Here is a 23,426-nt window from a genome sequence, read left to right as displayed (position 1 = left end):
TGAACAAGTTAATAGTGATGTCTTTATTCCCACCAACTGAGTTTGGGGCATCTAAAGGAAAGAATGGAATTACAGATGTTAGACTTGAAATTAGCCTTTAAGACTGTATTTTGATAGTGACTAGCACAGCAGGACCCTATGCAAGTTGGCAGCTATACATGTTACTACAATATAAATATTAAAAAGTAATATCCATCCCACACACTGAAGTGTACTCTAGTTATAAATTAAGTGTAGTCTTCATAGCTGCTACATGTCTTCATATATAAATTCTTAACTTTTTAATTTTCAGTCTTCCCTTGATCTATTTATACAGTAAAGTAAAATACCTATCTGACAGGATTTTTTCCTCATTTCACCATTTGCATAAATCTCTAGTTTTGAACTGACTTATATACTCTGAATACATTTGATCTACTAAGGGCAGAATATGAACTCATTTCCCACATGCTAATATCCTTAGTCTTAAAGAACACATTCCTTTGTCTAATCACAGAAGTTACTGCTCTTCAAAAAAGAGCTCTTAGTGGAATTAAAGTTTAGACAAGAAAGCTAGCTTCGAAATTTGAATAATAATAAAAAGTAATAAGAAAAAAAAGATCTCTTATGCCCCTCTAACATTTTTCATTCTGTTTTGGAAACTGTTACAGCAAGAATATATCTAAAGCCCCAAATATGTATGGAAAAGAAAGACTAATTAAAATGACAAAGTGAAGTTCCCCTTCAGTGTCTCTGCAGATCTATCTATGTGTCCAGCATAGCTTGTCAGGTTGTTGAAATCCTCATTCCAGCGTCACCCATACTTGCAGTTATGCTAGCAGGATTTGAGTCTGTTTTGGAGTAAACCAATTAACTCTGTCACAGCTGAAGACTGAATGGGATTCTGGGATTAGTCTGCATGCAAGATTTTACTTCATTTGCCAGTCAGAACCATCTAACACTACACTGGCTGCCTTGAAATCTTCAACAGGCTCATACCGTTGTGTTCTCCTTTGAATGTCTCGTGTTAGATTTAACCTTGGCATTAAGTCACAGTTGGGCTGTAACTCCATTCTCATGTTATTTCAAGTGCTTTCAACATAGAAAAGAAAAAAAAAACTCTTATAATATGACCCTACAGGGGTCTCAGAAGAGGTCCAAGTCAAGCATAATGCAGTACAAGTAGGACTCAACCAATGTAGAGAGTTCTGAACAATGTGGGTGAAACACATGGGTTGCTTCAGCTGACAAGGAGGACAAGCAATGTTCAGTGCTTGGTGTGCTATTGGCAGTGCACACCTTGAGGTACAACTTGAGTATTCCTGGAGTAGGCATAGTGAGGAGAATGTAGACACTAGATTGGATTTAGACCCCATAACATTTGTAAAATAAATACAGACTGGGCGACAGTGACAGTGTTGCCATTCAGTATACTTCGTCTGTCCCCATGAAATTCTCTAGGTCAGAAATTTCAAAGGGATGGCTTAAAGGGGGAGAAGAAATAGTATCTACAACTTTTCAGCTTCTTAGAAATGCCAGTGAATAAACAATTTGGGGTGTGTTTTTTTTTTTTGTTTTTTTTTTTTTTACTTTTACTGAAAGGCAAGTGGATTTTCTATTTCCACTTGTAAAATTCTTGTGTGTCTAACCACATAAAGTAGTGGTGAACTATGAAAAAAAAACTAAAAAAAAAAGAAATGTCTGCATCATCAGCCTTTGTTATATAGATATACTGTCAGCATTTCTTTGTCAGCATTTTATTTAATGACAGAATTTTTTTCACTGTCATTATATAATGTTTGAAATATGGAGACTGGCCAAGGTCACTCCTTGATTGTGGAAGGCACCATCCTATCTGGCAGATGATTTAATAGCTAATGAGATCATATTCCTATGTCTTCAACTGTTGCCGTCATGATTTTGCAAAAATGAAGTATGAAGTCCTTTCTGCATCTGGCATCTCTTTTGATGTGGATCTAACTGCTGAGGGACTGAACTGAACTGAATGTTTCAAGAAAGCCAATTTACTCAGCTGGTCGCAGAGCCTTTGACCTCAATAGTGGAACTTGGCAAATCAATGAATACTCTTATGTTTAGTGTTCTGTCAAGAATTGTGAAAAAGCTCTGTAAACCATAGATCCTTCTGCAAAATACTAGTTTGTAGTTTAAACATTAGTCTTTCTTCAGAGGCCAATGAGGCTAGTTAATTAAGCCTGAGGGGTTATGAACTGTTGGCAGTTAATAAGTCATAAAATTCCTCCATAAAACAGGATGCTAGATTCCATCACTAAGGCAAAGAGTACAAAGAGCCGGTGTATAAATATCTAATTGTACAAAAGGACTGGGATTTCTCAATGACTGCTCATCTGGAGTCTCCAGGGCATGCTCGCTATGGTTTCCTGATTTTTAGAAGCCAGTTTAAAAAATGAGTGCATTAAAGAGTAATTTGCCTGAAAGTTCAGGAAGTATGGGGTGGTGAAGGGAGGGGGAAAGGGAAAGACAAAAGGAGGGCAAGGGAGAGGGAGAGAAACTGAGAGAAAGAGAGAGGAGGGGGGTGGAAAAGAAAGCAGAACTGAGCTCTCTACACTGAGTTGGACATTATTACATTTGTCATCTGTTTTCTTTCTCCTTTAGGATGTTCACCATGGCAACGGTACACAGCAGGCTTTTTATGCTGACCCCAGCATCCTGTATGTTTCCCTCCATCGCTATGATGAAGGCAACTTCTTCCCCGGCAGTGGAGCCCCAAATGAGGTTAGGTTTATTTTTTTAGAGCCCCATTTTTATTTGTATCTTTCAGGTAATTGCGTTGCATGATTACCCCTAATTTTCTTGTCCTTCTCTGGTTCTTTAAATTACACCAGATTACCAAATTGTCCACTGGGAGCAGGGGACCAGTGGAGAACAAGTGCATAACCCAGAGCAGTCCTTGTCAAACAAGGCTGATCTGACATGTTGTTTGATGTTTGTTTCTAAAGCACATTTGAGAAAATTCTTCTCCCCTTTCCCTCTCTCTTTTCCTCCTCCTTTTTCCTCTTTTTCTCTCTTTTTGACATTTTATTTCTACTTTTCAGGTTGGAAGTGGTCCTGGCGAAGGGTATAACATAAATATTGCTTGGACAGGTGGCTTGGATCCTCCTATGGGTGATGTTGAGTATCTCACAGCATTCAGGTTGGTACCAATTAGAGTTCTGAAAACTGTAGAACAAAAGCACTTGAATAAGAGCTAATGTAATATTGAATGTCATGAGAATAATCCGTGGAGAGACTAAATTAATCCTGGTATCTGAGTATATGAGAGTTTAGTAAATTTAAAAACAGGTAATTTAATCATTGTGATCATCCATACAGAATCAACAAAAAAAATCAGATTATTTAATTGGTCACTAATGTGTTTTCATTATTATGCCATGCCAGTAAAATTACTTTGAGCTTGCTTACTTCTCTACCTATGAAATTTAATGCAAGTATTTATACCAGGCAGAAGAAAGTTACTGTTCATGTTCACATTCATTGTATTTACATTCCAGTAGAGCAGACAGAAAGCAACATGAAGTTTGGTCCAAATCCAGTGTTCTTCATTCACTTAAAAGACTCATTATGATGTTCACATATTTGACCATTAGATTTTTTTCTACAATTTGCAGTAAAGTGTTATTTAATTAATAGTTAATAATATATAAATATAAATATATAAAAATAAATATAAATATATAAAAATACTGCAATAAGAATGATAGGAAATGTTGCATGCTGTATTTCTCTTTGCTCATTCATAATGAATGTTCTCAATAGCTCATTCATAAATGAAATTTTATTCCTTTGTAGGTGGTCTATTAAGATCTATTAATCTATTAAGTCTTATTTAAATGGGAACAGAGGAAATAAGAACACTCCAAACACTACCTTTTTAGTGTTTAATAAACAAGGTACCTGAAATCAGTCTAAGCCCTAGTCAGAGAAACAGCCTTACACATTTGCAATATCCCACTGTTATTGTGGAAAAAGTTTTAATTTTGTTTACATTTGTCTGTATTTAAAGAGTCTAAACAAATGGTAAGTGGTGGGCTTCAAATCTTCTACACTCAGTAGTGCCTCAAGCTCTTTCCAAGATATTTCCTATGCTTCCATGAGATTTTTACATAAGTTAAGGAACTGGATGGTTCAAATCACTGGTGTTAGTGTCTGATACTAATATCTGGTAATGTCCATCTAATGATGCTGAGAATGGTGGTTCCAGTTTATTCAACAGAGGACTCATATACTGAGACTGTAACCACAATTGGTACCCCTGCTATCCTGATGACAAGTACCTGGGCTTAATAGTGCATTTACAAATATGTACTTCATAGTTCTATTTTAACTCACTAGGAAATTGTTTGGAGCAGCTGGTATTGCTGCTATACCTATTACTGTGCTTCAGAGGTAGAGGGAATTTCAGTCTCTGCTCCTAACCAAAGCAGCACTATTCAGGAAAATAAAATTCATGTAACTTACTACACTCTGACTAATCACATGCAGACATAAACTTAACTGTATTTTTTTAAGGCAAATAAATTTAATGTTGCTATTTTAAATGCATCCATTTAACTTTGTGATTAATGTTGTAATGAATGTGAATGTTTTTCTCCAAGCAACAACAGGAAATGTTTCCCTACACTTTCCAGCTCCTTTTGACCTGGTCACAGTCTTTGTGCCCTCTGTAGGTCTTGCTGACATGGATTTAGTATGACTGGTATGACAGTTTTGAATGGAGATCATTGAAGCAAACAACATGGAACTTAGAAGGGTGGATACAAAAATTTGCGAATTACTTAGGATAGAGCAGGTAGCTGTTTCTGTAGATCTGGTCTGAGTGGTTGGTAGATTTACAGCTCCTAGTAAAGAGACACTTTATCTGTGGGCCAGAATCTATCCTTGCTATTATCCAAAATGTCACACATGATGTAGCCTAAGTTCTCAGTTTGGCCAGAGCAGAATTGTGAGACAGCAGACTGGCAAGAGTCCAGAAAAATCCAGAAAATCAATGGAAGACTTGCCATGCTCTCCCAACCAATCAGCTGTTATTCTGGAGTTTCTGTCTACAACAAGTCAGTTTTTAAGAAAATAAGTGAGTTGCAGAGATAGAAAAATGTGATTTGGTTTTTATATTAGATTACATGCTTTTACAGAAAAACTGTATAATCCAAACTAAGGTGTGGAGCAAATGTTGAACATCATCAATCTGAAGAGAAAAAAAAGGAAAAAATGGAGAGATTTTATCTTTATACCTACCAGAGAGGTGGGGCAGTATTCATCCCCAAGCAAAGGCAGAAGTGGATACTGGTGAAGTTTCTCTCCACCATAACCAAGGTGTGAAAAATTTGCAGATGAGTGGAGCCTGTTTGGAGATAAGCCAAGGCCTCCTGCTTACTGGCTGTCTCCAGAGCTGAATCCTTTGAGTTCTTAGGAACTGAGAAATTTGCATTAAATTAATCTAAAACTCCCCAGGGGGTGCACATAGCTTCCACTTTCTCACCAGAAGAGCCCTAATTTCATCCTAGAATTGCGCCGAGCACATATTTGAAGTGTCACCAGCCTTGACACTAGGTAGCTCGTTATTACTTGATTACTGTCACATTTTACAGCAGAGATCCTTCTGAATGATAATGTCCACAGAAAAAGAGACCAAGGCTTTTTTTTCTGTCTCTAGAGTTCAACTCATAACCAGGTATTATATATGACAATATACTTGATATCAGATATATTGTTTTTAGGTCAGAATACATTTGTAAAAGCATTTACACACATACATATATACATGAAGGTTGCAGAATACTAGTTGTTTCCCACTGCATAAATAACTAGATAAATCTATTTTATGTAATCTTTTTTATGTAGTCATTATGTAGCCTTTATTATGTAGACTATTTTATTTAGTCTTTTTAGGACTGAATAATATTCTACCTCACTCTTCCTCCAAACAGTTTGAGAAAATATTTATGTTTCTTCAGGAAAAAACAACTTTCCTGTGTGAAAATGCAGAAAAATTTTAACACAGAGTAATTACTTCAAAGGTGTGCTGGGTGAGTGGCTGCACTGGGACTGTAGTGGGAAACAGGAAAAATTATGGTGCTGGTTTGTGTCTGCCATTTTGATTTCAGTGCTATATGAAAAGCATATATATATTATATTTTTGAACTAACTATTTCTATTGCAAAATCAAATTTAAGTGGCTGTAGCCAATTTAAAGATGAAGAATGCTCATTCATTTAGAAAAGATGTTTTCGTTTCTTTCTTATTTCTACTAAGAAAATAAATTTGCTTCAGTTAACTACAAGGAGGTAGTAGAAAATGTAGGATAGAGAAGTTTCTGTAGAATGGAAAATAATTGCAGTAATCAAATCACTATGCCTTTTAATTTTGCCAGAACAGTGTTGTTTGATGTTTACCATAGTTAAGGAACTGGCCTAGCTACAAAAATCCTTGAAATAATGACATTTTTCTAAAGGACAAGCATCTATTCTTTTCTCCTAAGATAACAAAAATGCACAGCTCTTTTCCATTATTTTTAAGCTCTGAAGTATCCCTCTAGAGAATTTGTTTCATCATTTACTTCCACCTATTCAGGTTAAATTTGCTTTAATCTCTTTGAAAGCCAAAGGAGATGTGGCTGTTTTCTAAGAGGATGATTTTACACTCGAGTTTATGAGGATGTAATCCACTCTCTTCTGCCAACAGTTCTAGAAAAAAAAAAAAGAGCAATGGTTGACTAGTAATGTTCAAATAATTATTTTCATAAGCTCCACATTACACCAGATGTGCTCAGTAAAGCAGGCAGCAGAAAGAGGCTCAGGTCTGTGTTGTACATGCACATATGTCTATGTGTGCACTTGGAGCTTGCAGGGGACAGAGAGATGTGTTTCTGTAGGGTGAAATACAGAAGATGCAGGAGGTGGTGGAAACAAATCAGAGTGTTCAGAAGAGTGAAGGAGAAGCAAGGAAAGAAGAAGGAAACTGGGCTGTGCCTTCCAACTGCTTTGCACTGCTTTTATTCAACAAAGGCGTTGTAAATTTAGCTGAACCAGCCAGTATGCTCTGGCTGCTTTGCACTACTCCAGAGTAGCATAAAACAGCCACAGCACATTAATGAACCTGCCCATAAAAGCTTGCATAAAATGAAACATGTATGTGTGTGTGATTCTTGGAATGATTAGCAATAGCTCGTGATAATATTATCTTTTAGCAGTCACGTGTTTGATTTTAATTTAAGAAGGGGTGAAAATTCAAAATAAATAGGTAGCAATAAGGCAGAGTTAAGGATTAACTATATCCATGATTTAATTTAAAATACATTTGTAACTACCCCAAAATATCATTTTAAGCAAAGTTCAAAATTAAAATCATGGTTGAAATTACATGTGTTAAAATGTAAAAATACAAAAGTGTGCAGAAAATATTCATCCTGTCGTGTAGCTCTTTGTGCTTGTTCTGGGAGAAAATAAATATGTTCAAAACTGCCTGTATTCTAGTCTCTGCTCAAAAAATATTAATAAAAATATTCCTTGTTATCTTGTGGCCATACAGGGCACAGTTAAGTTTATTTGAAACATTGCATTGATTTATACCATTTTTTTCTGTAGCTTTGCATTTCCAGATCTCATGGCATTTAATTTTGACATTTCAAATTAAAAGCTTTGTAAAAGTACTTTTGATGTTTTCATATATATTGTCCTTGTTATTTGTTGCCTTATGGTTTTTTTTTAATGGAAGTAACATAGCTTGTATTTTTATTTATTAATTTAATTTTCCTGTAAATTTTACTTTTAAAACTTTTTGTTTACTAAGGAATTCGAGATAACTTTGAGAAGTTTCATTTATCCTGTTGGTATTGAATTTCATGGTCTTAAGTATGTGTGTCTGAAAAACAAAAATTCTTTGTTTTAGCTCAAATCACTAGTCTTCCACTTTCATTAAATGTCCATTTGTTTATGTATTACATGTGTAGATGAAACTCACATTCTTGCCTATCCACATTTATTATTTTAAATACATTTGTATGATCTGTGTCATGTCCTTTCCTATATTTCTTCTCTCAAAATACTATATTTCTGGTCTTTGTCAATCTCTCTTCATTTAGAAATGTATTCAGTTGCCAGATCACTTTAATTGCTCATTGCTGAGGCTTGGCTATTTTCTGGAAATGAGCTAAATACACCACATGAGGGCGAACCATCGATTTACATGATTTGGAATATTATTATGGCTGTCTTTGGCATCACTGCTCTGCAATGTTGTATAACTGTCTGAGTAGAAACTTTGGTTTCTGGTAAACATAACAAAAGAATGGAGAAGACAAAAATCAACATTTTTTCCTAACTGTACCTAACTACTGAGAGTGTGTCATAGCTAAGTGCTGTATTGTGTTGTTTAGTGAATTCCTCCAAGAATAGAGTTTGAGTATAAAGTTATTTTAAACAATGATTCTTAATACCCAAAACTTAGTGCTATTAATTTTTTTTTTAATTTCCAGAGGCTGCTGCTGAGGCTATATTATACTAGATGAAGCCTAAAAACTACAATAAGTCTAAGTTTCTGATTCAAATGTTTGATAATGTTTGATATCTCTTCAGAGAGATGAAAAGACAAAAGCATGGGAGGAGTTAAAAAAAAGCAATTTAGTTACTCAGCCTCATGAGTCAATGAAAGAACGAGAAGTAAACTACAGTAATCTTGAGAATTTTAACCTGTTGTGTTATCAGTGAAGTCTATTCACAATAGTCTCAGACTAATCAAATGCCATCCTTATCTTTACTAATGGAAACTAATTACTTATTTCTCAATATATTGCTTTGTAACAGCTGATCTCAAGTATAGTTATTTCTTTTGTCTATTTGTTGGCAGAAATATGTTCAGCATTTTACTGTGTATAGAGGAAGGCAGAATCTCTGAGTCATGTATGACAGGCAGGTAATGATGTACCCAAATGCAGGTGGATGTTATTGAGACTGTTGATTATCCACAGTCCTTCTGCATTGTCAAGGGAAATGCATTTAGGAAGAAAAATGTGGCTGAACAGAACACAGTCATGGAAGCTCTAGGAAATCTAAACAATGGTTGCTGTATAGATGTATGTAGTTTGCTTTCAGACACCCTTAGCATTCTGCAGTTATAAGTTACAGTTTCAATCATTTTTAAATTTCTGGCCTTGTCACTTCTACCAGGTGTCTTTAAGAGGTGCTCAATTCAACCAGAGATGAAATGGTCTCTCTTTTCCCTTCTACCATAGAAAATGTCTTAGGAGAATTCAAATAAAGATGTACCAAACAGCTATAGAAAGATAACTTAGGCGTGCCTGAGCAGTTTCTTTTGAAGAAGTTTGGAGAAGGTAGAAGTCTGCTTGGAATAATTTTTAAATCTGCTTTGAGTATAAATTTCATCTGTAAACATTCCATAGTCCTGACGATTTGTGACTTTAGAATACTTTTTTGATTGTGGTAACAAAGGTTTTGTAACAGTGGTAAATGTTCATGGCTTTTTTTTTTCCTTGACAAATGTTTTGAGCATTGAGTCCTTAGGAAATGGAGAAGCAGAGTTAAAAGCATTTGAAACAATGGTATAAACTGCTTTTCAGCATTTTGTTATACTTCAAAGTTCACCATAAAACTAAAACTGGCAACAGTGTTTATAACCTGCAACCTCTTGTTCTTCCTACTTCTATGCTTTTATTTGGAAAATCTAACTTCTTCTGACTGAAATGCCCTAAATTTTCACCTTTACTGTACCAGGATTTTTAAAACTGTATATGGTGCTCTTTTAATTCACTGGAACTACAAAAGTGAAACTGTTCATTACAGAAATTAATTAGTGTTGGCTTACTTTTCTACAGATGCACAGTTTCTTTTATTGACATGGCAGAGTAGGGGGTGGAGGAGAAAGGATAATAAAATATGGCATGTGTCAGGTTTATGTGCTTCAGGTTAAAAACTATTTGATTAAAACCCCAAGCCATACATGGTCTGTAGTTTCAAAGTACTGGAAAGGGTCTGAACTCTTTTCCAATATAACCATTTTCCACTTTTTGTTAAGCCAGAAAGATGAAAGAATAAAGGTGTATGGATAAAGGACTGCTGTAATGTCAAATAATTTGATGGAAAAGTTGAGAAATATCACCAAAAACATCCTGGAAGAAATTAAACAGCAGCAAGAGTGGAGAAGATACTTTTACTGTAAAAGTTAAAATACCTGTGGTCTTTAAGTGAAGATAAGTCTCAGGTCAGAATAAAAAGTCCTACAGCAACACTGAGTGATTGTATAGATGTCCAGTCCCAATTTAAATTTTTTTGCTTTATAATAACTTTTGAGAACTACACTGCAGCCTGTAAAAAATATCCACATGTTCTCTGCTGGAACAGCTCCAGACTGTAACAGAACCACTAGATTGCACCCTGGTGCTTTATGTATTGTTTAATTGTTTTCCTTTGGTGGATATTTTTATTAAAAGCCCATTATCCAGAATCAGACAGAAGTGTTGTTTCAAGAACAGCAGAAACAGAGGCCTTTCAGCTACACAGTTCTTATTCATGCTTTCTTTAGCTAGCTTAGCTAATGAGACCTCCACTATTCTTCTTTTAATGCTTAGAGAAGAAAAAGAAATGGGAGTTTTTATTTTGTTGCTTTCAAATCTAAGCAGGACTGCAAGGAAGTATTGTGAGGTTCTGGTGTACTCACACACCTGTCTCAGTGTTAGTTTGTGTGAGTAGCTCCTGGGCATGTCTGTGCTTATAGATGTTCTCATGCTTTTGCACAAATAATTCCTTGGAGAAATATTTTTTATTCTTTTGTGTGTCTGTGCTACACTTTACCTATACAACAATTGCATCAAAGGAATAAGCATTTTTCATAGAAAAAATATTCTAGAAAATAGAGCTGCAGTAATTCTGAAGAAAAAGAGAAATATCTGGCAAGAGTCAGATTTTAAAATTGAGACATGCTGAATAGCACTGTGCTCAGTGCTGCAAGATCTTATGAGGATTCTTATTACTGGATATTGTTGGAACCCTAACTCCAAGTATTTGATTACTTTTCGAAGTCAGCCTGTGGAAAGATGTTTGATGCCATGAAAACAGCAATGTCTCAAAAATAGATGTCTAATGAATAAGTTCAGGGAGGTCCATGACTCATCATTCTGTGGTATTAGCAGTTCTACTTGGGCCATCAGTAATCCATTAAATCAGTGCAGCTTCTTGGATAGTAAGTTATTACCCAGTGTGAGGGAATCCATCAGACTTCAAACTTTGAGACATTAATTATACAAGCAGTATAAGAAAAATGCTTAGTTGGAGAGTGACTTATCATTGTGTATATTTTTATTCAGGCAAAGTGGGGTGTTTGTCTTGTGATCAAATATACTAGGGTTAGGATTTAGAAATGGATCATTTGTGTCATTAGTTTATACAGATCTCAGTTGTGCACAACACCATAATTCATAGCTAAGATACAGAGCTGTTACTTATACAAAATAGTAGCTTCTTGCAAAAAATCATTCTTTTAAGAGTTTGTGAAATCAGAGGCTTTTGACTGAATAAATGTGGCAGGATTTTATCTTAAATACTGTGGCTACATTTAACCTAATTAAGCAGTCAAATCTTTTGAGATTATATATAAGCAGTTTCATGAGCTGTCATGCCTTGAAACAAAGTAAGCTTTTGAAGGATCTTATTAGCTGATTCATATGCTTACCTACCACAATCCAGTGATATTTATATCATCTGCTAAAATAAAGTTACCAAGATTATTGATTTATAAAAAAAAATTAATGGAAAATGAAAGTAAACAAATTACAGCACAGGATAGGCCAGGTTGAAAATAGCTATACTTGGGATGTATTTCATGCATGTAGGAGTATACATGCTTATCAGAAGATAGAAGGAGGAGGAGGAGGGATGATGCAGCTTATTTGACTATTTTTCCTACTGTCAGTAAATTGACCAAACTGGTGCTGTGTCCCTCCAGTGCAGGGTGTGCATTACTAAAGTAGAGATGACTAAAGACAGCACTTCCAGTAAGCAGCAACTGTCCGTGGTTATGACATGTGATTTTCTTCTACACTGGAACAAAACCAAAACTATTGGAAGTTTCCAAGAAAACAGCTAAGTGTTTGTGTTTCAAACCCTTTTATGACAGTTTTCATGTCTAACCTCTTGGTGAGGACATCACTCTAGGAAGCTAAAAATTTTTAAGTGAAAAATCCCAATGCTTTGGCATTGGATTTGGCCTTAAATTGCAGTAGGGGAGGGTCAGATTAGAGATTAGGGGGAAAAAACCCACTTAATGAGTGGTTTGGCATTGGAATAATGTACCCAGGGAGGTGGTGGAGTCACTGTCTCTGAAAATATTCAAGAGGTGTTTGGATGTGGGACTTGGGATGTGGTTTAGGGGTAGTTGTGGTGTGGGGATGACAGTGGGACAAGCTGGTCTTGATGTTCTCTTCCAACCTGATGATTCTGTGATACTGTGAAATAGTGAAGACAGTTTCTTGTCCCCCATTCATACAGATCAAGGGATTGAACCTGACCTCATCACATTTGAATTTTTGCATTTGTTGTCAGTATATTTGGAATGTTTCGGGTTTGTTTTATTTTTCGTTATGTTTAAAAGAAGTCTCCCTCTGAAAAATATCAAGGAGATGCAAATATACAAAAAGGATTATGTTTTAGTAAAAAAAGTACATAAAAAGTACATTTCTTGAAAACTTTGTAATAACTTGAAGACCCTTTAATTTCCAAACCAACCAAGAATGCAGTGATTTATTCTCATTCTGATTTTCTGATTGTGATTTATTCCATCAGATAGGCCACTGCTAAGTATTAATTGCCCCTGAAACTAAAACCATGACATACATGAGTGTTCTTCAGTCAATTTTGATTTGCTCTGTGTTCAGTCATTGGCCTTTATGTAAAAACTTGCTGAACAAACCCAGAATTTTCTATGCTGTCTTTTGTCATCTTGCAAAGCAAATTTTGGATTGGAAGTACTTGGAATGTAGTAGATTGGAAGAGATTCAAAAGATCCAAAGATTGGAAATACATTTCCAGTAGTACCAAGCAGTATAAATAATTTTCTAAGATTGCTAATACTCCCTCTCCTCTCCTCCACCCTTCTTCCTGCTTCCACGTTTCTCTCTTGGAGTCATAATGTGATCATTCATCAGGTTCTCCATAGCATCTGTAACATTCCTCTTCTTCCCACAGTTCTTTCGTATGCCTCTGATCAAAAAATTGCTCCTCATCTGTTTTTCTCAGATGCTCAGAAGCATCTGAGTTTTCTCAAAACTCTTTTGCTTGTTAGCAGGCCCTCATGCTCTTTCATCTACTGCTCTGCCTGTGATATAAGATTTTTTCTTCCCTTATTTGTCTATTTAACCCCTCATTCCCCTCACAAGATGCTTTTGTGCCTTGTAATACAATCATGATTCATTGTAAAGAAAAAGTACTGCTAAGCTCTCCATATTCCTCTCTCCTTTCTCCCTATCTGCAACACCATGGAGTGTACATGTTTCTGTTTGTCCTCTGATTTTAGACCCCCTCCAAAAGAGCATCTGTCTTCCTCTGAAACCATTCTTAACATAAATCCTTCCTAGAGCCAAAGCTCAGAGTCTATTTTTACCCTCATTTTTCCTAGCTTGTGTGTCATCCACTTATGTTTATCCCTATGACATTTTCTTGAAAATTCATCTTTCCCTGACTTCTGTGCTTAATAGTCCCTGGCCTCTACCCAGACTTGAACATAGAACATCTCCTTTAACTTGTCTTTTGGAAGAATCAACATTTGTGTCTTTGATCTCTCTTCAGTTATTCCATGACATTCTGCTTTTGGTCTTGGTATTCTTCTCCTGCCTTGTGGTTTTCTGCAGGGCAGTTTGTCCAAAATGCAAATTTAATTATTGTTTGTCAACCAATGGCTTATCCATTCCAGATATGTTTTCTCTGTACATCATGAAATTTTATAGTAACTTTATTATATACTAATTGAGGAAATCTTGTTGAAGCTCAACTTTACCAAACTTTTATCCCCGAGCCATTACTACTGCCACTCTCTGTAAGCAAAGCCATTTTTCTGCCTGTCGCTCAGGCAAGTTCTTGTGTGACCTTCGACCTTCTCTGTTGGAAGTCACGATACAGCAATGTCTAAATTTTGCAAATTCTTTCTGTAGCATGTCTTTGAAATACAGAATGTATTACCATTCCAACCACCTAAAGTGATTTCTAAGTTTCAGCCATTTTGTTTATTATTGGAGTGTCATTCTCAGAATGCTCTTATGAATTTCATTTTCCATATGATACCAGGTTTTCTGATTTTTTGTGTCATAAAGTTCATACTTACAGGGTATTCTCATAAACAGCTACGAGACTGGTTCATTAACTTCCTTGAAATATTTTATTACATTTCTATTTTGCTATATCACCTCATACAAAACTGGACAGTGGTTAAACTCCTGTCCTGCTAAGACTGCTTCTGTTTTTCTGGCATGTACGGCTTCTGCCTGTATTTCCCCAAGTCTCCATAGAGTAGATAGACATGACCCATCTTTTTATTCATTCTGTGCAGTATTTTATGCAATTGGTTTTGGTTCATGACAGTTCCACCAATGTGTTCTACTAATATAAATGTGTTTGTTCTTGTTGTTAAGAATAATAGTAAGATGTAAGGAGTTAACAGGTTAGTTTGGGAGATGTAAGTTGTTCCTTTCCCCATTTCATTGCATGTTGCATGTACACACGCTCAGTACTGGTGACTTTGGCCACATGTGAGGCACAGGATGACTTGAGGTGGAGCCCTGTGTGGTACCAAGGCTAGAACCAAGCTAGAATCAGGTTCCCTGATCTCATGCAAAAGGTAGTGTCTTCCCAGGGTTTGAGAAAGGAAGAAGGAGGGATCAAGTACTCTAGCCCAGAAGTCTTTCATGCAAATTTTGATTACTAGAATTTATTTGGGACATGGTGATATGGATCTGTATTCTGGTGCTGTTCTTCAATCCCAAAAGTAAGCCACTGGTAGGATTCAGTCCTTCCCAAACAGGCTTTCTAAGTTTGATCCAGTCTCTCAGAAGAGTCCATCCATCTCAGAAGCACAGATATCTCTCAGCATCACATCTGCAGCATCTGTGATCTCATCAAGCCCGTGAGCACACAAATCTTGTTGACATCTGAGGAAACATGATGATCATCAACAAAATGTAGGGCCTGTTGTACACTGTATGGCTTCAAACACAATGAGGTTTTTAAGGCTTAATTACATAAGAAACAGTATACATGTTGTGCAAGCTTGTAGAATGTCACTTGCAGAAGTTAGGCAAGATATAAGAGTTTCCTAAGTTTCTATTATAGTTTTATTTCCAGCAGTATTCTTTGACAAACTAAATAAATTACTGCATGTATTGGACCTCTGAGGCTTGGGGCAAAGAATGGAAAAATTATTTACAAAAGCTTGAAAATATTTAATCACTAGAGGCAGGGGGCAACTGTGTTTTAATTAGAGGTTCCTCAGGCCATTGGCTGGCTGGAGGCTTTCTCAAACAACCACACAAATGCACTGAATAGCTGTTTGCCAGCCTTAGGGTCAGGCCTGAGATGAAACAGATAAGATAATTGGCTCTAATGAAATCCAGAAGGCCTTGGCTTTCTTGTTTGAGCTTGGATTTGAAAAGTGCGTGTGGAAGTGAGGCTTAATTCAAACCAGTCCTGAACTAGGCCCGTTTTTCAGTGACTTTGATATTGTTTGAAGTTCTGAAAGTGTTCGCCACACCACTAGCCTGCTGGGCTGGGCCTCCCCAGTCACCTTAATTACTGAGCTTTATTGCTGACTTTACTGCACAGGAAAGGAGCCATTATATGTTCCATCAACATCAGCTCTCCTCAGATTGGAGGAAAGGGCAGGGTGAAAGGCCACTGTAGGAAGGCAAAAACTTCACTTTGAGGTAGTCAGATCGTTTACCCGTGTTAAATTTCACTGTGCTATGTGTGTACATTCCTCACAACACAGAAGCCCAATTTCCATTTTTTTTAGCAAGTGATTACTTTTCAAAACATTTTGTTTGTGTCTGATTAGCAGAAGGGTACATTTATTCTTAGAGGTGGAAAGAAAGCAAATTGTAACAAACGCCTAATTAATCATCACAGGGGAAAGAAATCTAGTTAAAAACTGTAATAAAGAGAAATTGTTCTTAATGCTTCTTTGAAGTGGGAATAAGTGAGGAAACCCCTATGGTGTGTTTGCAGACCTGACACCCTACAGAACTCCTTACAGGCAGCCTGATATCTTCAGGGTAACTTGTAAGAGGCTCTCCAAGAACAGAAAATCTCCCGTGAAGTACTGTTAGGGCAAGCAACAATTGAGGTATTTTAGCAATGTTAGTTCTGAGTTATCCTCTTCAGCATAATTGGTTTCAGAATTTGGTCCTAATCTCTTTAGCTGCTCCAGCTGGTGGTGCTGCTGGAAAAAGATGAAGCTGAACTTCTATGCATGGGTTGGTTTTCTGCTCTAGACACCCTGCAGCAGGAGAGGTGTCTCAGGATCTGTAGTCTGGGGCCACTGAGGTGCCTGGGAGCACTGCTGTCAGGAAAGCTGGGACAGATCCTGCAGCTGCTTAAATGAATATATTTACATATTAAATCATTAATAAGTCTATTAGGCTGCCAGCCAGAGTAAAGTTACACGTGTGCATTCATGTTTGCAGGATTGGACCTCCTGAGACTAATGAAAGCACATAATATTGATCAATTTGTGCCAGATTTCATATTACCAACACTAGCACTTAATAAAAGAAATATTGATGGAAATTAGTTTCTAGTGGAACTGTAGTTCAGATCAAGATAAGAAGCTTTTTTTTTTTTTTATCAGTCCTGTTAATGTCTACTCTATGAGATTTTATTTTGGATTTTTGTTTGTACATTTTTTGTGAAATTTTGCTTGGTTTTTTTGTTTATTTTCATGGAACTAGTGTTTCTGTTCTTCTTAAATCTTGAAAATGTCCAGGATTCCTTCATAAAAATTAGAATCATACATTCCACAGAGTACTCAGCCCTCTCCTTAAAGGCAACTCTTTTCCATTAAGAATTCTGTAGATCAAGATAGTTCCCCTTGTGCTATTTTATAAATATTATGAATATAGCATTTAGATTTATAAATATATTTATAAGTAAAATAAGTGTATAATATTTGTTAAAACACAAATTTTATGTATATGTAGCTCAAAATTTTTTTACACAAAGGACTCATATTTAGGAACTCTGAAGGCTTCTTGTTTTTCTTCTCTTTCATGTGACCTGTCACTTTAACATGTTTTATGTTAGTAGAATGGCAAATTGGTTATATGCTTTAAAGAGAAGCAGCAGGTTTTAATATTTTTATCATCATTTTGTGAAATTTTAACCTGTTAAACTCATAGCCAGCATCACAAGGAGCTGGTTATATCTCGATGTGTATTTTATTAGCACTAATGAGTCTCTCTCTGAGCTGAGAAAATAACTTTTCAAATCATCATAATTCATCACAATTATTGGAAAACAATAATTTCCCTTCTAATACAAAAGATTGTTTTGTGAGAAAACAGTGGTGTAAGTATCATAGTGGGAGAGTATGAGGGTTCTTATAAGCAACATTTCCAGATGGGCAGACATTTTGATCCTTATTAAACATAAGATTTTGTTTGCTCTCATTTTTTATAATGTAAAAACCAAAGGTCCTTTTTGATACCATGCTTTCTAAGAGGTATTTTGGACTATTAATCATAGCCCATCACTATAAATCATGATCCTTGTCTGACTGTACTTTCAGCTACATTCACATTTTAGAGAGGCCAATGTGATTAAGAGGATCATATATGATGGTTTAATGATATTATATTGGAAAAGACTTTTTGACTGGCAAAAGTGAGGTTAGGTGATCTATTAGTGATTTAGTGGATACCTTGCACATATGCCTAATGATCTCTTCAATAGAAGAAATAAAATTATAAAATCTACAAGTGATTTAATTTGACCTTTGCACATCTTCCCACAAACTTTGTAGTTAAGCTTACATGGATGGAGTAAATCAAGCAAGGGATAGTGACTGAGGAAGCATTTTATTACAGGAAAAAATTCACCAGATGCTTGAATCACGTATTTCCAAAGTTTCCAATCATATTTTTGAGGTAGTACAATGCTTGTTAGCAAAAAGGGTCTTTTTTTTTTTTATGTGGGGAACTAGGGACTGCAGTTTCTTAATTTCCACCTTGCTTACAATTTCTTTTTTCTGCAATTTAATAAAAGGAAGTCTTCACAAAATATTCATAAAGTAGCCATTATCTGATGTAATGGTGTTGTGTTGTGTATTTTTAAAGCACTATATAGGCCACACAGGAAATCACTGGCTGAGAAAAGAGTAAATGTTGGGTTTCATTACTTTCACTGCTTCTGTGAATTTGTTGCATCTTTAAAATGACAGATCTTAAAATAATGACTGTTAGATGGCATCCATGAATGTACCCATCTGCTCTCCTGTAAATGTTTTCAGATAGAAAATCCATCTGCTTTCCTTCTAAGATTTAAAAGTAGATTTTGATTCTGCTTTTCATTATTCTTCCTTTGTATCATTTTAGAATGTGTAAAGAAGAGTTAAATTGAACCACTTTTAGATGCAACGACCACAACACACATTTTAGCAGGACTACGTTCTGTTGTTCATTACCTGGTTTTTTACACTCTTTGATAACAATAGGGTAACTTGAAGATAAATGCCATAAAAAAATTAATTGGATGCTGGCTGCTTTAACCTCTTATAGATGGCTTTTAGACATATTTTGCCCTGGTAAAGAATAGAGAAAGAATTAATAAGGACATTACCTACCTAAGGTATATACATGTGGCCCTTTGACTGTGCCTTTTCACTGCTGTACTCAGTAACAACAGTAGGAATAATTCACTGCAGAGAACTTTCACAGAGGATGCCATAGGTACATAATTCTTTTGACTAAGGAATTCAACTGGGATACATTTCTCTTACTGTGGCATATGCTATATTCTCATAGATTACTTTTGTGTGATGTGAGAGATCAAAGGCTTGTACTCCTATTTCCATGGCTACAATAAACTTGAAAAGAACAAAAGGTAATACTGGTGAATATTGCATAAAACCAATGGGAGCTAACATGATTTAGAGGAAAGGACAATTAGAGGAAAAATGAGGACAGCATGCTTCTTTATTGTTCTTGGTTATAGTGTGAAGTCTTGCACCTGCTTGTTAACAAGGTCAGATATAGGATTAAGAAAAACTAAGTGGTTTTAGTTGCATATTTTCTCCTAATAGCTCTGTTTCCTTAATTTAATTCATATGTACAGTATTCTGAAATAACTACACTGCTTGATAGTGCTGTAATATAACACAGGAAAATACACACAAATTCAACGTTTCTTAAAAAATTTAAAAGACTTACCATTGTATTATATATATTATTGTGCTTAAAATATTTTTTCAGAAGTGAAATTCAATTCTAATTGTATCATGAAGCATTATTTTCAATTAGTAGACAATTCTATTCTAGATGTCTTAAACAATGAACTAATAATTTACACAATTTAAATGAAAAAATGCATGTATTTTTTATTTAATGGAATCTATTGTGTAACTACAATTTGTGACATATTAGGTTGTGTGAAGACTGTGGAATTAACAAAGTACTGAGTCCTGTATTGCCTATGCAGCTTGTGAATACTATTATTCTTAGTAAACTCTAGATAATTATTGTTATAAGTTAGTATAATAGTTTTAGCTCCCCAGATTAGACTATGACTTTTGCACTGAAAAGTAGCAATGTACAAGCTGTGGAGAGGAAACAGAAGGTTCAGCATTAGTACCCTAAAGGAAAGTGTGGAATGCAACCATACATTTTCAGATCTTATTTCAAAAATTTGATTATATGGGTCTGATTCATTTTCCTATGTCCTTTCTTCTCTGAGCATGAAGAGAGATGTCTTTATATTTGAAAAAAGAAGCTTGAGTTCCTCTGCTCTCTACCCAGGACACCTTCTCTGCCCCGGTACCCTAAAACTGGGTGGAGAATAGTGTTAATGGAAGGCTTTCTAGAATGGTTTCTCTGTGGGAGCCTTTAGCTTGAATGACTGAATAATATTGAAGAAAATGTGATTTTTGGCTTCTAATTTCACACTGGGCTATGGCTAAAGGCTACTATATAAACAGAGAGAAATTCAGGATCAAATTCATAAATCCAACCCCATCCCTACAATGTAGGCGTCTGTATGTCAGCAAGGTGTCTGCTTTCCCCCTGTGCAGCTCTGGGTGATACAGCTCAGTTGGGTCAGCCCAACTGAGACAGCTGTGTGACTCACCCTTAACCAGGTGTATGCATTGCTTGTCTGAATAAATTCCTAGATTTCACTGTCTCTACTGACTAGGACCTTGATTCAATTTGCAAACACTGGAGGAGCTGAGGTTTACTACTGTGGCTGACAGCTGTAGCAGAGGATCTCTGGGACATTGTGCAAGTGGCCAAAAAGGGTTCCCCAAACTCCCAAAAGCCACTAGACATCTTCATGTAGGTAACTGAACTGAATCCTTTGCCTCCATGCAACACAATGGGAGTTCAGACCCTCAGCTCCCATAGAGAATCCTACAGTATATTGTTAGCTGTCAGCATCTGGGTTTGGATGCCATTCCTGGTTGAATGTATCTGTATTCTAGTTAATATTTATTTACATAGGTGAGGGAAAACTCAGTTAAGCATAGTTTCATCCATATATGGTTAGGGATATTCTAAGCCAGTGTTTTAGAGCATGCTTATATTTCTATACCTGCAAAGAAAGTGTAAACATGTCCAGTCCAGCTTTAAGCTACTTATGCAATGTCTGAAGAATTCTCATGAGCTACCCATGCTAATTGATTTTGTCTTACTGAGTAGTGACAAAACATAAACACACACACTGTAAGGAGTTTATGTCTGTCCCCAAACTAACCTTTCAGGCTGGAAGAAGCTTTATAGAGGCTAGTATACTGTGCTGGCACAAATTATCTTTTCTTAGTAGCATGAAATAAATAGCCTGTACAAGACTGAGTCCCCCTGATAAGTTTTTCAGTATCCACATTGACTCATTTCAAACCTACACATCTTTGCATCTAGCTGCAGCATGCATTGTAGTCATATCCCTAAGCAAGGTCTCTCTTTAAGTTTATTGATGGACTGGGGGGGTTACCACTTCAGTTGTACAGTTAGTTATAGTTATATCCTTACATTGCACCTTCCATAGACATGACTGTTGGCTGCACTTAAACCAAAATACATGAGAACACAAATGAGGTTGTGTTTTAGTCAGGTTGTGCTATATACTCCTGAAGGCACTACCTCTCAGCAGGGACTCTTTCCAGAAATTTAGAGCTGGTAATATTTATGAGAGTTCAGAGGAGTTGAAACACTGGCTAGAGATCTTTTAAATGGCTAAATTTCAACACCCTCCCTAAGGAGCTGGGATGGAGATCATTTCAGACCTGTCAGAGGAAGATCATGCCTTAATTGTACTTCATTGTACTATAAAAAATGAGACCTCTCCACTAGATTTAAGAGCCTGTGGTATTGCAATCTGTGAGAAATCTTCAGGGAACTCATCTAGGACCTTACAGTGTATGTGAAATAAGCTTGTGTCACTAACAAAGGTAGAAATTGTCACATAAATATGATGGTTTCTGTAACTGATCTTTTCTAAAAGTATCTCCAGCTTGACAGGGAGCATCTTTTCAGTGTGATTTATTCTGTAATATGGTACACTCCAGTGGCTGCCTTCCAAAAATGCTGTCTTGAGTATCTACTTATGAACAGAGCAGCCCCAAATCACTCAGCTTCATGACTCTGGCATTTAATTGAAAGATGAGCACTGCTTTGGCTGTGGCACAGATATCAGCCTTTAGAACAGAGTGTCTCTGAGAGCATGAAGGACAAGTTACTTTTTCAGTAGTAGCTTTTACTGTGACAGAGGTCTACAGTAAGCATCTCAGTAAATATTGTTGTAATTTGATATGTCATGGAGTGTGAAATGACATGGTATAACACTACTACTTTTATTTATTAAAATTAAAATCAGCTAACTTCTGTCAGAGGTACGGTCCTTTCTCCAGTCTCTGATTTCATCCTTTCACAAAAGGTTTCATAAATCTCTCTCACTATCGTAGGAGAGGGATAGAGACTGTGTAATTTAGGCAACATGCAAACGATATCTCTAAACCTATTTCTAACCTCTGGGAAGTTGTAGAAGTCTCTGGAGTTTCCAGAAATTTCCTCCACATCAGGATGCTGATTTGTAGTGAGTTTTCTCTTCCATTCACACTGGGAAGAGCAAGAACATTACTCTCTGTCCCTGCTTGGAGGAATGCTTGAAAACATTTCTTTGGATGGCATGAGGAGAAGGGCAGAATTTGAGGAATGAAAGCTTTGACTGATGCAGTTCTGTGCTGGCACAAGGGCAGAAGTGGTAACATAAATGGGGTTTTCCTACTTCAGGGATGTTCAACTGGGGGACATGCCTTTTACTGTGACTGGAACCTGTCCCAGGGGAAAAGGACACAGCACAGGGGACTTCACTGGAGTTGGTAGTTCAGTTAAGTGTCCAGCAGTGTTCCCTGAGACATAGAAATGTGCAGGTAATTCTGTGACTTATGCTGAATGCACCCTTTAAATGAGGCACCTGATGCTGAGGTGATGGTCTTGCCTAAGTGTCTTTGGCATTGCATCTTCAGATGACTCACAGTGTGAAAAACTATGAAGGCCCAGGAAGTGAAACCATGTGCTCACTTCTGGAAGATCAGTAACTTGCTGTACTGTTATGGACATTTGTGGAGAGTTTTTCTTTATTAAGAAGGAAAACAAATCGCTTCAAGCTGGATGTTTCTGACTGAATTCAATTTAAGGATTAATGATTATCTCTGATCATCAGTGGCTAGATTTCTGCTTTAGAACAGGGAGTTATGTCATTCCTGTTGTCACAAAGATAACTGTAGGCTATTAAGCCTCCATGTTAAGCCATTTCTAGTGATGAAATAATGTATATATTTGGCTCATGATTCTAAAAGTTCTTAAATGCATGTCTTTTTTTTTTAATGAGTATTCTGCAACAGATACAATAAGATGCAAAAATAAAATATTTGGAGTTTGCCTTTAGAGATTATTAAAGTAGGTAACATGATATTGTGCTAACCTGTGTGCAGGTAGGTCACTAGGGAGTTACAGTTTTCTGGGAAAAGCAGAATGGGTCCTGTAGAAATTTATGCTTCCAGAATAACAGCACAATGTACCTTAGACAGCATTCAGAGCAGTAACATGCTTAGGTCAGTGAAGACACCCAGGACAGGCTTAAAACTACATGAAAAGGAAAGCATTTCAAGTTTGCAGGTCAAAAAAAGAAGTTAAAATGGTCAGCATC

General features: G+C 36.3%; 1 protein-coding gene across 3 annotated transcripts in view; it reads left to right on the top strand.

Annotated features, from left to right (window-relative positions):
- Positions 1-23,426, top strand: part of HDAC9 (histone deacetylase 9) — a 446,072-nt gene that overhangs the window by 351,134 nt on the left and 71,512 nt on the right. For all 3 annotated transcript variants that reach the window (XM_056484523.1, XM_056484522.1, XM_056484524.1), the window contains 2 exons: positions 2,614-2,733; positions 3,054-3,151. In XM_056484523.1, the coding sequence (XP_056340498.1) occupies positions 2,614-2,733; positions 3,054-3,151 (218 nt within the window). The remainder of the gene's footprint in view (positions 1-2,613; positions 2,734-3,053; positions 3,152-23,426) is intronic.

Source organism: Oenanthe melanoleuca, chromosome 2, assembly GCF_029582105.1.
Source record: "Oenanthe melanoleuca isolate GR-GAL-2019-014 chromosome 2, OMel1.0, whole genome shotgun sequence".
Classification (NCBI taxonomy): Eukaryota; Metazoa; Chordata; class Aves; order Passeriformes; family Muscicapidae; genus Oenanthe; species Oenanthe melanoleuca.
This window is presented reverse-complemented; position numbering and strand designations above follow the sequence as displayed.